Here is an 18054-nt window from a genome sequence, read left to right on the forward strand (position 1 = left end):
GCAGCCCAGGCACTGCAACTAGAGAGTATTTCCCGGCTCACCACAGCTGGGGAAAAGCCCTCACAGCAATGAAGACCCCAAAATAAATAAATAAAGACAGTTCTTAAATAAATACAAGTTTTTAAAAGATGGGTCTACTTTCCCCTTAGCTACAACCCCCTTTCTTTGCTTTCATTTGTAAGAAAACTATCTCCTCCCACTTTTTGTTGAAGCAGTCAGGCTTTCATAGCCACCACTTCAGCAAACCTACTCTTTCCAAGGCTAACATGATTTGCGTGTTACTAAGTTTAATGGACACTGCCCAGTCCTCATCTTACCTGAACCGTCAGCAGCATCGGGCTCTTCCTCTTCTTGACTTCATGTTGGCGCGCCAGGACTTCAATCCTCAGACCTCTCCTCCATTCACACTCTCTTCTGATCACATTTTCGCGACTCTGTCATCTCTCATCGCATTAAAAACTGCTGTCACACATTTATAACTAAGGCCTGGACCACTCCCATGACCTCCAGATTCATTTATTGAATTGCCTGCTTGATATCTCTTCTTAGATGTTTAAAAGGTATCACAAACTCTCTATGTCTAAAACCAAACCCATGATCTTCTCCTACCCCCTCTTCCTCTTTTCATAGACTTCCCAATCTCAGTCAATGGCAATGGCATCCTTTTAGTGGCTCAGGACAAGAACTTAGAACTATCTTTAACTCCTTTCTCTCATACCTCATTATCCAATCAGTGAGCAAGTGGTGTCGCTTCTGCCTTCAAAATACATTAAAAAACTGACAACTTCTTGTTACCTCCCCTGCTACTACTCTCTCCAAGTCACTTCTTGTCTGGATTACTGCAATCACCTTTTAATGGATTCTCCTGCTTATACAGTTGCCCCACTGCAGTTTTTTTTTTTTTCTCATCAGCTAAACAGAGTAGCAAAAGCGATCCAGTGAAAACACGAGTTTTTATTTCTTTACTAGGAACTCTCCAGTGGCCTCTTAGCTCAGGGTAGCCAGGAGGTAGTATATATTTGACACTGTTATCAGGCTTACCCTTTAATATACTTCTAACCTCCACCTCCCACTTGTTCTGCTCCAGCCACAGTAGATTCCTTGTTATTTTCAAACATGCCAGGAATACTTGCACTTACTGGTTCTTCTGCCTACAATTCTCTACTCCCAGATAACTCCTTATGTCTTGACTCAAATATCACCTCAGTGAGCCTCTCCCAGATTACCCTATGTAAATTACACCCACCCACAATATTCCTATCACTCCCCCACCAAGGTTCAAATTTTTCTCTACAGTTTTTAGTATCATCTAAGATATTGATAGAATGAATTGTATTAATTTATTGTGTTTAACTCAACCCATGAAAGATATACTGTACTAACTCCAGTATACCCAGTGTCTAAAATAGTTCTTGGAACAAAAAAATAATTAAAACAAAATAAAAAATTAAATAGTTCTTGGCACACAGTATGCACTCAAAGAATGAATGCCAAACTATTTAAGTTTCCTATAAGCTATATGTCTTTTATCTTAAGAATTTTAAACAGTTTCCCAACTAGACAGTAGAGAAAATAATTGTAAAATGTCTGTTAATTTTAATAGATATTCAATTGACCTAGAAATCAGTCAATTCTACCTTATTACTTTTTAATTGAATCAAGTCACTTTAATTAAGTCCAAATATGACACAACATGATAACTAATTTTCAGTAAAAGCTACAGTCATGATTTGCCTTCTCCAAATATCCGTTCTCTCAAGTAGTCCATTCGAGCAGCCTTTGTGGACAGTGCCATGGAGTTCCATTCGAAAGGAGGGATCTGTAAAATAAGTAATGTAGTCTAAACAAAAGCTCAAAAGCAACAACAGAAAAGATCAGGGAAGGCTTCTAAGAATACTGAAAAGAGCTGTAAGACCCTAAGACGTTAGTTTACATAAGCATAGCCTTTGAACCCTTTTTGGAAGGTTGTCCTTCATGACAACAGCTGGAAGACCCTTTTCTGCCTCAGAGCTTTCATGCTCCTAGTTCCTACATAGCAAGAGTGGACGTTTTTTCCTATGTGCCTGTCTTATATTTATACACTAGCCTTTTTCTCTTACAACTCCGTCCATCTGCACAGAGCCTCTCTTCATTGTAAAATAAATATAAAAATCAAGAGATCGTCTAGAGACAATTTAAAAACTGATTTTTATTTGCTATTCTTCAAAAAAAAAAAATGGAGAGTATTCTATTTCAGAGATATTTTAATATAGCTTTTCTTAATATTAAAAAAAAAAAAAGGTAAATCTATAACTTTCGCCTTAAAAGAGGATACATGTAAAACCAATGTCTCTGGGGTTTTTAGAGGCTGAATTATAAGTATTTCATACCTGAATCACATGATAGCCCAAAATTTCCAAATGTCGTTTTTTCATAGCAGATTTTCCTTTTAAATGAGGGATGTTTCTACAAAATGCTCTTGAATCCAAAAATTCCAAAGCGATTCTATGTAAAAAAAAATAAATATTTACTTTTGAAATTAAAGTGAGAAACTGAGTAATTACAAACACTTCAGAAACAAGGGTGTATCCTTATCAACTAAAAAAGCCAACTGAGTATACTGTTATTTTTCTACTTAAATTAATAATGACAAGTAATCCTCTCCATTAGATTAAACCAAATTATAGTATCTACATGCTTTCATCTGTGTGTTTCTCTGTCCTGCATATATTTATTATTCACCTACCATATGTAAGGCACTGTGAGAGACATAAAAATAAAAAGACACAGCTTATAGTCAAACGTACTAAAAAGCAGAGACATCACTTCACTGACAGAAGTTCATCTAGTCAAAGTTACGATCTTTCCAACAGTCATGTACAAATGTGAGAGCTGGACCATCAAGAAGGCTAAGTGCTGAAGAATTGATGCTTTTGATTGGTGGTGCTGGAGAAGACTCTTGAGACCCCCTTGGACTGCAAGGAGATCCAAAGGAGATCCTAAAGGAAATCAGTCCTGAATATCCATTGGAAGGACTGATGTTGAAGCTGAAGCTCCAGTACTTTGGCCACTTGATGCTAAGAGCTGATTCATTGGAAAAGACCCTGATTCAGGGAAAGATTGAGGGCAGGAGGAGAAGAGGGCGACAGAGGATGAGATAGATGGTTGGATGGTATCATCGACTCAATGGACACGAATTTGAGCAAACTCCAGGAGATAGTGTAGGACAGGGAAGCCTGCCGTGCTGCAGTCCATGGGGTCACAAAGAGTTAGACACAACTGAGCGACTGAACAACAACAAACAGTCAAAGACCATAAGATATACAGCACATAACTGTAATTCAGTGTGGGAAGCAGCGGTGTGCTTTTCAGAAAAGTAGAGAGGCATGGGAGGTCCAAAGAAGAAGATACTATTTATTTCCAATGAGGACAATGGGAAGGTTAGTGCTTTAGAGACTGCTCAGCTTTGGACAGTGAAGGATGGCACTTAAGGTAGAAAACACAACAAAAGCAAATGTATGTAGGTAGAATTTGTAACATATATGAGGAATATATTCTACTATAAACAATCCTTGATAGTTGAGCTTATTAAATTGTGTCAAATTTAACATTTAGATAATAAAATCTGAAGCTAAGAGAAAGTTACTTTTCAGCTCCTGGTGGCAGTCTTGATCCAGCTATTTGAGTATTTGATTCCAAGTGTATTTTTGGCAGTTTTTCCAAAGTTGTATTATGGCTTCCATAAGGAAGAGGGTTTCTCCTTTTATCCAAGATACACTCAAAGTCTATAAGGAAGCACAGGAACCAACAATATGAATCAGGTAAATTCTTATAGGTAAAATTTTAAGATATATCTTAAATATTTACACATGTATATAAAGACACACACTCACAAACATGAAGAATGAGGTACCTCTCTAATTATCCAACTTGTTTCATTTATTTACTTATTTAGGCCACACCGTGTGGCATGTGGGATCTTAGTTCCTCTGTTAGGCATAGAATCCATGCCCCCTGCAGTGGAAGTACAGAGTCTTAACCACTCGACTGCCAGGGAAGTCCCTATCCAACTTATTATATGATCCAAGAGCACCTCTCTTTGAAATCGATCAATAAAAATCAACCAGCAAATATTACTAAACTATTGGTTAGCATGAAGGCTATAATTAGCACTGCACTAGGCCAAATCACAGCTTCCTTGGTAGCTCAGACGGTAAAGCATCTGCCTAGAGTGCGGGAGACTTGGGTTTGATCCCTGGGTTGGGAAGATCCCCTGGAGAAGGAAATGGCAACCCACTCCAGTACTCTTGCCTGGAAAATCCCATGGATGGAGGAGCCTCATAGGCTACAGTCCATGGGGTCACAAAGAGTTGGACACAACTGAGAGACTTCACTTCACTTCAAGCCAAATCACATTAAGACGTTTTATCGTAATCCCTTTAAATCTCTTGTTCACAGTCTGAGAAGCTAAACCAACTCATCAGAAAATTAGCAAAGACAAAGATTCAGGCAAGTCTTTCCTGTATGAACTGTACATTGGGTAACTAAACAGGTGACATAGGAAAGTTCTTTTTAGACAAATTCCAGCTAATAAATGCAGAAGAAATGATAGATGTAGAATACCACTACTTTGCTACCCCTGATGAATGATGCATTTAGATAATAATTTAAATGGCTGCTAAAATCATTAGGTGAAAAGCTGAGGAGCAAACTTCCTAATGGATGAAATGATGACCTACAAACACACTGATGAATCTTAATATAATAATAGTAAGACAACTAGAATTGTATGTCTTATGATAAGATGCAATAAGAAGCACATACCAAAAAAAAAAAAAAAGAAGCACATACCACTTATGAAAGAGCTGGCAAAAAAAACCACCACTACTGTCCCCAAACTAACCTAGTTGACTAGTCTAGTCAAACCTCTAGATCTAACTTTTGGTTTACAGGAAAAATGGGGGATGCAGGAGCATGTTGAATGACATCACAGAACTGCAAATGGAAAAGTTCAAAATATGAAAAAACAAAAAACTTATTTTCAATAAATAAACTGTAAGGGGAAAAAAGACAGAAAGGTAGAACTTAAAAAGACAGATCACCCAAAGGTCAAATTTGGATTCCAATTTTAACAAACAGTAAAATACAACATATACAAGATAACGGAAATATTTAAATGTTGATAAGCAATATAATATCAAGAAATTATTATGAATAGTTGTAGAGATGAAAATGATGACACTATGGTTATATATCCTTTTAGATATACATTCTAAAATGATATATTATCTGTGATTTGTTTGGAAAGGATCAGGTGGGATTCTGGTTAGTGAGTATTGATCATTTTTAATGCTGGATGAGGGTTCATTATACTATTCTCTCTATTTTTGTATATGTTTGAAATTTTTCCCATAATAAAAACAATGATAAAAGTATTTAAACCAAGAAAAATGAAAAAAGAAACAAGGAATGAAAAAGAAGAAAGAGTGGATTTAATTACCTATTCTTCAGGGAAACTGAGGCACTGAAGCATCTTCAAGTTAATTATGAAACATGAAATATACTTTTCTCATTTTTAAGAGAATGAATTCTGGAGCTAGAATGCATAAGTCATTCTGGCTGTGCCATTTGCCAGCTACATAACCTTGGGCAAACAACAATGTCTCTGGGTCTCAGTTTCCTTATCTATAAAAATACAGTATTTGCAAAACTTAAAGGGATATAATAAGCTTATTATATATAAAGCACTTAAGGGCTTCCCTGGTGGCTTAGTGGTAGAGAATCTGCCTGCCAATGCAGGAGACATTCGTTCGATCCCTGGTGTGGGAAGATCCCACATGCTACAGAGCAACTAACCCCAGGAACCACAATGACTAAGCCCACGTGTTCTAGAGCCTGTGCTCACAAGAGAAGCCACTGCAACAGGAAGTGCACACACCGCAGCTAGCGAGCAGCCACGCTCACCAGTTAGAGAAAAGCCCGTGCAGCAACAAAGACCCAGCACAGCCAAAAATAAGTAAGTAAAAGAATTAAATAATGTCTAACATAATAATCAATATGTGAGTGTATCAATTACTATTATTGCTGTTATATGAAATTACAGCATTGTTTGAAAGATGCACATAGCAGCAAAAAACCTTAGTAAACTATAGCAGAGTCATTCAATGAAATATATACAGTCACTAAAAATAATGTTGGATAATTATATTTGTTGACATAGAAAAAATATTCACAATATACAAACAAAGTTGGGTTTCCCTGTGGCTCAGCTGGTAAAGAATCTGCCTGCAATGAGGGAGACCTGGGCTCGATCCCTAGGTTGGGAAGATCCCCTGGAGAAGAGAAAGGCTACCCACTCCAATATTCTGACCTGGAGAATTCCATGGACTACAATCCATGGGGTCACAGTCAGGCACGACTGAGCGACTTTCACTTCACTTTCAAAGTTACATACTATAAAAAGTCATTTTGGTTTTAAAAAATCAGAACTTTTTAAGATACATATTGCTTATACACATAACAAGTACTCCTTATAAAATTTAGAAAGAAAACAATGTCATTAAAAATGAACAAAAAAAAGTCAGAAAAACAGACATCAAAAGCAAACAGCGGTTGTATCATGGGTGATTTTCCTTTTTTTGGTTATTTGTCCCTTCTCTATAAGCATGTGTTATAGATCATGTAAGTAAGTGTTTTCTTTCCAATCTTAGTACCATTGTACTAAGTGGTACTAAATGGTAATCATACCATTGTATTAAATGGTACTAAATGGTAATCATACAATTGTATTAATTATACCATATCTTCATATACAAATATTACCAATTAAATCTTATTTTTAATGACATATATATTTTCACATAAAAATAAGCTTCTTGACAACATGAGATATTAATACAAATATGAACTGGCAATACAATGGGCTTGGGACATATATTATGTCCCAGTTTCCTGACCAGGGATCAAACCCATGCTCCCTACGGTAGAAGCACAAGTCCTAACCACTGGACTACCAGGGAATTCCCTGAAAATCTTCAAGATAATGAAATAAGTTTTTTAAAGTTTTAAAATTCCAACTGATGAGATGATTCTATTTAGTCTGATTTTCTGAAAATTGTTAATAACCTACCAAAGACTTACCTATTGTGTAGTAATAAGGTGTAAGAACCGAGGCTTTCACAAAATTGATTCCTCCCAGTACCTCTGCTAACATTTTATAAATCTGCTGTTGTGCTCCATTCATGCTGCCAAAATCTTCATGAGATAAAAACAATTAGTTCACTTAAAATAATCCGTTTTTGAATGAAAATCATTCCACATCTACAAACTAAAAAATAAAGATTAATATTTCAAACAAGAGCCTTGCTGTATTGATAATACCATATGCAATGACATTAAATTCAATACAAGTTCTTTGGCTCTCTACCAAAAGAGGTTTAGTGTCCTAAATATTAAGAAATTTTTACAACACAAATTTCATCTACAAAATGTTTCCCTTAAACAAGTTATGGCACTCTTGGGAATTCTGGTGTCATGATAGGTTAAACAATAAAAACAGTGCATACAACCTAATAATGTGCTTTAGAATTAAACTTTACTTTTTGACCCAAAGAAAACTCAAACCTTTATTATAGTGTTGTTGACAGAAGCGGTCATGAAACCATGGAATCTGATACTCAGGACATTCCAAGCAGACTGCTCTATTTAATTCCATAAGACGAAACTGGACCTTCATATTTAGAGATGAACATATAACTGAAATTTTAAAAATACATTAATAGACTTTGAACTCAGCAAAGACAATTCATTTTTCACATTCATTTATCCCCATTAATGAATGTAGCTTTTATTTTCATATTATAAAATCATTTCATTTGTATATACATGTTTTACATTTTTAAATTATTACACTCAATGGGATCATAGGACCAACACCTATGTTGTTCTCTCTAATTATGAACATTAAAACCATTATTTTAAAAAATACTGCCAAAGAATATTCATTGACCTAATATTCCACATTTAGCAATTTATCCTAAGGAAACAAAGATGAGGACAATGTCAGATTCTATTTAAAAAAAAAATCATAAAAAAAAAAAAAATAATAATAAAAAAAAATAAATAAATAAAAAAAAAATCATGACATCAAAAAAAAAAAGGAATGGCATGGAAAATTTTTCAAAATATAGTTCAGTGATAAAAGGCAAAGACAAAAGTGAATATAATTCAAGTTTTGTCTTAAAACATATAGCTATATCTACATATATATATGAAGGTAGGAGACATAAAAGAAACATTCTAAAATATTAAAAGTGGTAGTTTCACTTGGTGGTAAGATTATGAATAATCTTTCATTTTCTATTTTATACTGTTCTATATTCTACAATAATAAACAGAAAAAAATCAGTATGAACATTTAAATGCTTTAAGTAGGTAGGCAGAGCTGAAACTTGGATTTAAATATAAGTGATAATTTATTAAATTAAATTGTTGATACACACGTTCAAGTTGAGAATCTAATCTGGCTAAGAATTTGATGTTAAAAATTGCCTTCAATAGATCTTCTGGAAAATATCCAAGTGTGGCCAAAGAGTAACCAAGAAATACTAACACGAGAGGATCCAATACACCTAAAACAAAATTAAGGAAAAAAAATTAAAATGTACAGCTGCTTCACATACATGTAAGTACATGCTTTATTCAGGTAAAACCAGGTTTTTAAAAAATGATACAAATACAACCTTGACAAAATTAATCTATACTGTCACAAGTAAGGATGGTAGTAAAGTGGTTACCTTTGGGTGGGGGAAGAACAGGAAAGAAAAGCCAGGAAGAAGGTTACCATGCTCTTGATAATATTCTATTTTTTTGATCTGGATACTGATTTCTTACATGATTCACATGTAAGAATCCACACACACTATGTATATATGTGTGTGTGTGTGTGTGTGTGTGTGTGTGTATATGCATATATATATATATATATATATATATGTATATATATATATGTAAAGGATGTATAAACATGTTTGCATTATTATTATACTTCCAATAAAAGTCTTTAAATGGCCTTGAAAAGAGAAAGACTGGAAACAAAGGCCATACTACCAAGCCATCAGCCACTGCAACCACCTACAACAGTGCACCCAGAGGGGAATTCAGGATGAAGAAAAACAGGACACTGGCCCTAGGTAGTTAGGATTCATATCAAAGGAAAAATTTCAGTGAGCCCAGACTCTTGTATTTTACCACACATAGAAAAACTCTAAAATCATTAACTTGAGATGTCTGTTTTTGTGATTAACAAAAACTTTTGATGTTCAAGTACACGTGTTTGTTTTTGTTTTTCAATAAAGACTCTTATATATTGTGGGGGGAAAAAAAAAAGAAACAAAAGGTCAGTAAAGTATGTAAAGATAACCAGTCTCTATATACGGATGATAATATTGCTCAGACTGTGGAGAATCATTCTAAGCACTTTACAAATTATTGCCTCATTCAAAACCTCACTTTAGTGTACAATAGGAATGATTATTATCTCCACTTCATAAACCAAGTGTACTGAAGCACAGAGAAGTTGAATGACTTGCCTCAGCATGATTGGCTAGTGGAGGGTGAGATTTCACTTGGGAGAGTCCAGCTCTGGAGTCTGAACCACTGTGCTAGGCTGCTTTCTAGGGCTCTCAGACCTCCAGGCTGAGGACAGACACGTATGAAGATCAGGTCTCATCTAGCACCTCCTCCCTGACATGTCAGCCAGCACCACACTGTGTATCCCAGAGTATAAGGCTTGCAGTTATTTACCTGATTTGCCTCATCCAAGAGGAATTTCCTCTCTTTTTAAAAAAATTTTTATTGGAGTATAGTTGATTTACAGTGTTGTGTTAGTTTCTGACGTACAGCACAGTGATTCAGTATATACATAACTATAATGGAAAAGAGTATGAAAAACAATATATCAAAAAAGAGAATATATACATATATTCTCTTCTTTCATACTCTTTTCCATTATAGTTTATTACAAGACACTGAATACAGGTCTCTGTGCTATATGGCAGGAACTTGTTTATATACTTTATATATAGTAGTTTTTATCCACTAATCCTAAATTCCTAATTTATCCCTCCCATCCCCTTCCCCTTTGGTAACCAACTATAAGTTTGTTTTCTATGTCACGAGTCTGTTCCTGTTTTGTCAATAAGTTCATCTGTATGATACTTTAGATTCCCCATATAAGTGGTATCATATGGTATTTGTCTTTCTCTGCCAAAAGACATTTCTGATGAGAGGGAAGGGATCACCTAAAATGCACCATTAGCAGCAAATGTTCTTACACAGGATAAAAAAAAAAGTTAATATTCCAATTGTTTTGCTGAGTTTATTAATAAAGCAAGATCAAGTCACAAACAAGGTTATGTGATGACCTCTACCAGCAAAAGTGATCTGTCAAAACTAATGTTTATTCAAAATAAAGAAAAGTATCATTCCATAAATTACTTAAAATTCAGCTTTAGGTCTCCAAGAATTTTGCCATCATTTTCACAGTAAAGTCTTCAAAAATCAAAGCTGTACTTCTTAAACTCTCATCTCTTATATCCCTTATTTGAAGAAGAAAAAAAAAAGAATGTACTTTCATTTCCTTCTGGTTGTTAACACACAACTGAACAACCAAGAAAGCATATGCAAAGTCTCATCTTTCAGTTTCAAGTCTCATCTTTCTATATACAGTCTATTACTAAAAGGGGAGTATATATGAATGCCACACATGCATACATCTGTACATGAATAAACACACACATGTCACAGTCACATTTTACTTGTCTATTAGAGACACAAAAATAGGTCAGATACTATCTGGCACAAAGATCCTACAAAAAATACACCACAGTCCATGAACATCATACTGACATCATTAATATATTTATACTGTCTCACACAGCCTAACTAGAGGTCTATAAGCCTAGAGAAACATACCATAAAATAGAGCCTAACATCTTACGCTGGACACAGAAGCCCTCAGTTAAGTATTTGTGGCTTGGATAACAGAATGACTATTTCTTACTCTCCAGGCACAGCAAAAAGTTCTGAGGAGAGCCAGTTTCTTCTCCTATCATCTTGGTCTCCCCCATTCCATTCCTGCCACACTGAATCTGCTGTTCCTACAAAGAAATCAAGCATGTTCTCACCTCACGGCCCTTTGCACTTGCTTTTCTTTATCCTGGGATGCTCCTCTCTCACTTCATTCAATCCATGGTCAATGACATCTCCTTACTCCATCTGGCCCGCCTCACTGTCCTCCATCCTACATACCTACCCTGCTCTGGTCCTCTTAGATTCTTATCACCATTAGACCTTATGAACTTGCTTATTATGTATGCCAGTTTCACCCCGCCAGAAAGTAAACTCAATGATGATAAAGTCTCTCTGTTTTTTACTCTCTCCTATATCTCCAGTGACTAACGACCACCTGACAGTACCTGGTGAATAGTGACTGAAAAAGCAGCAACTACTGAGCCAGACATTTCACCTCTGAAACTCTCACATTATCCTGACATGCAAGAAGTATGAAGCTGAGAAGAGAAGGCCCATAAAGCCTTTTTCTTTAAGGACAAATAGAAACAAATACAATTCAGGACCAAAATAAATGAAAAGAAAAACATAATTCCATGTCTTTGCTGTCCTCACATACTGCTTCTGCTAAGGCCAGTAGTAGGAAGGAATATTTCTATTCCACCTTTTTTCTGGTACTAAAACACTATTTAGACTTTTTAAAGAGATATAATAATCAGCACCAGAGCCACAACCTTTCTGACAATTAATAAATATCTATAAAGGACCTTAAGAAATATTTGTTTTCTATTTTTAAAAAACCAAAACTATTAAAATTGACAAAAACAATCAAATGTTACATGTCTCCAGAAATGATACAAATATCAGATATACAGCACCACATACAAAATATTTTTGCTGAAAATGTTTACTCTGAATCTAGCCAAGCATCTATACTAACTTCCAGTTTACCAAGGATACAGATGATGGAGAAGCAAGTTAGAAGAAAGCACTCAAACAAATCCAGAATGTGGCACAACCCATAATAAAAGGCCAATCCCTTTTACAAAAAAAATATCAAGAGATAAAAAGATAGGGAGAAAGTGATATAGCGCAACATTGTTTTCTTTAAAAAATTTATCAAAGAAAATTTGGTGACAACTGGGAAATTTTTATTATGGATTGAGTAGGCAGTAGCTTCCCAGTTGGCTTAAAAGGTAAAGAACCTGCCCACAATGCAGTAGATGCAGGAGACACGGGTTTGATCCCTGGGTTGGGAAGATCCCCTGGAGAAGGGAATGGCTACCCACTCCAGTATTCCTGCCTGGAGAATTCCATGGACAGCAGGCTATAGTCCATGGGGTCACAAAGAGCTGGACATGGCTGAGTGACCAATACTAGGTAGTAAGTGGTACTTGTTCATTTTCTTAAGTGTGATACTGGCATTGTGTTTACATAGGAGAATGTCCTTATAACCTGAAGTATTTAGGGCTGGCACTTCAAATGGTTCTTCGTATACACAGATAGACACACACACACACAAACACACAGAGCAAATCTGGCAAAATGTTAGAGAGATTACCTCCTGGAATGAGTGAATCTTGACTGGAGCCTGTGTCCAAAATAATCACTGTAAATAAGGTATTTTGGGAATAATGAGGGAGACTTAAAAATAGATTGTATATTACATATTGTTGTTGTTTAGTCTCTAAGTCATGTCTGACTCTTTTGCAACCCTATAGATAGTAGCCCTCCAGGCTCCTCTGTCCATGGGATTTCCCAGGCAAGAATATTGGGGTGGGTTGCCATTTCCTTCTCCAGAGGATCTTCCAATCCAAAGATCTTCCAACCCTGTCTCCTACATTGCAGGCAGATTCTTGACTGACTGAGCTATCAGGGAAGCCCTATATTATATATCAGGGGACAATTAATTTTCTCTGTGTGATAACAGTATTGTGGTGACTTAGGAGATCATTATTCTTAGGAGGCGTGTGTCTAAGCAATTAGATGTAAAGAGTCACATTGCCTACAACTTACTTTGAAATGGCATAGAAAAAAATGAGAGCAAGAGAAACAATAAAGCAAATATGATAAAATGTGAACAATTACTGAATCTATCTAGTGAGTTCACAGGTGCTACTTGTTCAATTCTTAATGCAATTTTGACATTTATCATAATAAAAAAGTTTTTAAAAATGGATCCAAAACATTTTTTTGAAGGTATAAAACTCATGGCTATTTTTGTTATCCTTTAAAAAAGCGGTATGTCTTAAGAGTAGCAGCAACAGTATTCTCCAACCTCCTCATCCATGTAGTACTAAACAATATACCTACTTAAGTAAGAATTAAGGTGTTGAATGCAAGTTCCAAAAAATTCATCCCTTTGAGGTGGATCATAGTTCAGGGTGCTGAATGGAAGAATAATAGCAAGAATTGCAAAAGGATGAATCTGTAAAAAATTGAACAAAAAAATTACTGTTTAAACCTCAGCAAAACAAAACAAAATTTAGCCTAATTATTATCCTAAGTGGAACTCTTTATCTAACATGCCGATAGTCAAATTAACATTTGGGCATTTAATTTAACATGTGGGCATTTAACATGCCTACAGTTAAATGACACATGTATCACTGTTAATAAGTTCCCTACCTATCTATTATCTATTTAATTCCATCACTAATCTCTAGTAACTCTAAATATTAATGTAGAAAAAAATAAATCGGATAAGATACAAATTGATTTTATAAGTATAAAATTCTGTTCCAGAATTCCTTAGTCATTGAAATGACAAGAAGATAGTATCACTAATTTCCATGATATAAGTGCATTTTATAGACTCATCATATAATAAGAAAGCTTCCAAATTTATGATAATAATCAGACTTCATTTTTCTTTTGTTTTTTTAAATTCATTCATCCAAAACTTAATAAATGGCAGGCACTATGCTAGGCAAAAAGAGAGACTTTTATTTTCACTTATTAGAAATACTGTCTTCTAAGTAAAAGCCATATTCTGATATATATAATTGATTTTGTAAGTGACTGTTTTCTCACATAATTCAAAAAGCATCATTGGGGCATCCCTGGTGGCTCAGTGGTAAAGAATTCGTCTGCCAAAGCAGGAGACATGGGTTCCATCCCTGGTCTGGGAAGAACCTACATGCCATGGAAAAACTAAGCTCATGTGCTACAACTGCTGGGCCTGTGCTCCAGAGCCTGGGCTTCCAGCAGCAGAGGAGCCATTGCAATGAGAAGCCCATGCATTGCAACCAGAGAGTAGTCCCTGCTTGCCATAACTAGAGAAAAAGCCCATGAAGCAACTAAGACCCGGCACAGCCAAAAATAAATAAATTAATTTAAAAAAAAACAAACAAACAGCATTTTACAAGTTCCAGAAATAAAACTGTAAGAAGACACACTGACAATTCAATTATACTAAAGTCAGTGAAGACCTACAATTTTCTCAGTTTTCACATTTATCTTACTCTTTTGAATAGTTTTAAATAGTAAAAGTATCACAGGATTATAGAAAATAAGAAAAAGAAAGCAAAAATCATACATCTCCATTATCCTAACACAACTATTATTATTTACCAGAAACTAGAGCTTAATTTTTAAACTTCAAATTCCAATCAAGTTCTTCAAGCACTTATTATAAACATTTATGCTTCTAGAAGTTGACAATAATATGCAACATTTCAATTTTACCTTTTCAATCTGTTGAAGGACCACTGAGGCTATCTTATCAAGTACTGAAGTACTGAGGATGTTGGTTCTAGAAATAAAAGATGCAATCCCTGCAACATTGATGTAATTAATTTCATCCATCAAACGCTGTAAGGTAACAACTGTTTCTTCAAGAAGTGAATCAGCAAACCAGTCTCCTTTTAAAGATTTAACTTCTTCCCACAGCAGATTCAAACTTTTACATTCTTGTAGTCTCTGATGACCATAGTGATCTAATTTTTGAAGTACTTTCAACTGTTTCCCAGGAATATTATCCATATACATGTGATCATACTGGATACATCTTAAAACAGATGTTGCAAAAATATTCAGGTCATGTAAGTCACACTGTGGCAAAACGGCTTCAATCTGAGACATCCTCACTTCGTCCAGGTGAGCAGAAGGAAGCATCGAAAGAGCATAGACCAGGATGGAAATCTCACTAGGTATGACACTGGCTTTCAAATAACTATAAAGAAAGAAGGAAAAATAAAAAGAACAGAATGAATATATCAGCAACAAAACTTAGTTATAAGAATTAAAACGTGAATATATAATTATTATTACACTTAATAGGTGTGATAGTTTTAAAATATAATTTTAAAAGGGTCAGGGGCTTCCCTGGTGCTCAGTGGTAAAGAATCCGCCTGCCAGTGCAGGAGATGAGGTTGATCCCTAGTCCAGAAGATCCCACACGCCCGGATCAACTAAGCCTGTGTGCTACAACTACTGAGCCTGCGCTCTAGAACCCGGGAGCCTCAACTGCTGAGCCCACATGCCGCAAGTACGAAAGCCCTTGCGCCCTTAAAGCCCGTGCTCCACAAGAGAAGCCACAGCAATGAGAAGCCCACGTACCACAACTAGAGTAGCCCCTGCTTGTCACAACTAGAGAAAAGCCTGTGCAGCAACAAAGAGCCAGGACAGCTGAAAATAAATAAATAAATGAAAATAAAATAAATAAAAAGGGTTACATAAGTTCAAAGATGACAAGTTTCACAAAGGCTTACTAAGGAAGCCTTAAGATGTTCTAAAGCATATCCTCAATTTTTTATGCAAAAATAAAACCACAGTCCCTGACAAACAAAAGGTCAATGTTAGAACAATGTCTGCAGAGCTGTGGTGAGAGACAGAATTTGTACTGAATTTCTGGATATGACCTGTCAGAAGCTGGTATGACCTAGAACAGGCAAAGAGTGACCACTCAGTAACAGTGATCCCCTTCTTCTGCAACGTAAGAAGCCCAACCTTTAAAAAAAACAGACAAAAAAGACAAACAGTGCATACAACTGACCCCACTCTCTACTCCTCCTTCCCCAAATCCCTATGCTCAGAGTCCCACCACCAGGACAGCAGTTGTTAAAATACAAATTAAAAACGGGAGCTTTTAAAGCATCTTTTAAGTTTAGAAGTACTGGAAGAGATAATCAAATATAAATTAAAAGAAAACTGATTTACTTTTACACATATTGAATTAGCATATTAAAATAATGATGATATTCAAGGCTGGCAAGGGTATATTGATGCAGACTTTCTCATTCACTAATAGTAAATTTTAAAAAGTTGGTGTAACCTTTCTGGAAAGTAATTTAGCAGTATAGCTTAAGAACTTTAAAAGTAACTACATCATTTGACATGATCAATCTTTGTCTAGTTAAACTAACCTAAGAAAATAATCTAAAATGAAGGCAAACATTTTATGTTACGTTATTCATCATATTTTTTATGTGGCTAAAATTTGAAAACAGTCTACATACCCCAGCAAGGGGAATAGTTATGGGAATTATGATACAGTCATATGATGGGCAATATCCAATCACTAAAAACATTTACAAATAGCTTTAAATGATGTAGGAAAATGCTGTTAACATTAAGCATGTGGGAGGAGGAACACAAAACTGTACATTCCTGATTCTCAACTATGAAAAAAACATATAGATGATATAAGTATATACCACAAGCAAATAAACCAACCAAATAAACCAAACTGTTCACCATAAATGAAAGGGCTTACAAATGATTATTTTCTTCTTTATACTTTTTTCTGTTTTCAAAATGATTTTTTTTTCACATGAGATGGGTCATGTGTTGACCTCACAACAGATCTGAGGGAAGCACATCTCATATTATAGTGTGAACACCCAATTATTAAGCTTATGAACTACAATCAAAATGATTTTCACATAATATCTGGCCCATTGCCTGACACAAAGTAGGTACTCAATAAGTACTAAATGAGTATTTTATTCTTATAACCAAAAAAAATTAATATACTATTTTATATAAAGAAAAGAAAGACCTCCAGAGTTGTATCTGTTTACAGAATTTACCCAAGAGGCAGGAACTCTCAGTATTTGCCAATCTTGTGATACTAATCTGAAAATAAACCTCCAACAGACACAAACATGCCAGACTCCACTTGATGCTTTCCTTATGGTGTTCCCTAAAATTCCAAAACTCACAACAGATGCAATTGTGTTTATTTACATTCTACCACAAATCTACCAGCATGGCTAAAATAAAAATGTACCAAGTGTTGGTGAAGATCTCAAGAACCAGGAATGCTCACATTTTGCTAGTGGTAAATAAACTGGTACAGTCACTTTAGAAAACTATTTATAGAGTTTCCTGGTGGACTAGTGATTAGGATTCCGGGTTTCACTGCTGTAGCCCGGGTTCAATTGCTAGTTGGGAAACTGTTAAAAAAAAGAAAAGAAAAAGAAAGAAAGACAAAATAGAAAACTATTTAGCAGGATCTGCTGAAGGTGAACATGTTATAACATATGTATAATCAACAATCATACTCCTCAGTAAATACCCACAGAGATGCATACATATGTTCACTAAAAGATACGAATGAGGGTGTTCACCACAACAGTATTTATAATAGCCAAAAACTGGAAATAAATCAAATATCTATCAACATTAAAATAGACTAAAAAACCCTGTTACATTCTTACAAGAATATATAGCAAACACATGGGTAAATCTCATAAATAAAATGTTAAACAAAAGAAGCAAGGCCCTAAACAGGCAAAACTAATCCATGCAGTTAGAAGCAGGGACAACAGTTAGCCTGGGAAAGGGGGTAGGGGTATAGAGGAGAGAGCAGGGTCATAAGGAGGGAATATGTCTATTTTATGTAGATAGTTCAATATATCATCTTTTTTTTTTTTAAAGAACATATTATTCCAGTACATGAATTCCCTGGGTTCCCCAGATAGTTTCAGGAGATATTCACACATTTATGTGAACTATTTTAACTAGATTGTATTCCTTCGTACAACCTGCACTGAAGTGGGA

At 35.3% G+C, this 18054-nt stretch overlaps 1 protein-coding gene and 1 non-coding gene across 3 annotated transcripts in view; both read right to left on the reverse strand.

The window, feature by feature from the left end:
• Positions 1–1579: 1579 nt before the first annotated feature.
• Positions 1580–18054, reverse strand: part of FASTKD1 (FAST kinase domains 1) — a 32600-nt gene continuing 16125 nt past the window's right edge. For both annotated transcript variants that reach the window (XM_043487624.1, XM_043487625.1), the window contains exons 8-15: positions 14737–15223; positions 13363–13477; positions 8481–8609; positions 7603–7734; positions 7120–7233; positions 3626–3764; positions 2370–2484; positions 1580–1819 (exon numbers count right to left, since the gene is read on the reverse strand). In XM_043487624.1, the coding sequence (XP_043343559.1) occupies positions 1724–1819; positions 2370–2484; positions 3626–3764; positions 7120–7233; positions 7603–7734; positions 8481–8609; positions 13363–13477; positions 14737–15223 (1327 nt within the window). In that variant the 3' untranslated portion in view covers positions 1580–1723. The remainder of the gene's footprint in view (positions 1820–2369; positions 2485–3625; positions 3765–7119; positions 7234–7602; positions 7735–8480; positions 8610–13362; positions 13478–14736; positions 15224–18054) is intronic.
• On the reverse strand, positions 16822–16928 carry LOC122454091. The gene has a single exon (XR_006273310.1). It is a non-coding gene; the product is annotated as a small nucleolar RNA U13 (small nucleolar RNA).

Source organism: Cervus canadensis, chromosome 15, assembly GCF_019320065.1.
Source record: "Cervus canadensis isolate Bull #8, Minnesota chromosome 15, ASM1932006v1, whole genome shotgun sequence".
Lineage (NCBI taxonomy): Eukaryota > Metazoa > Chordata > Mammalia > Artiodactyla > Cervidae > Cervus > Cervus canadensis.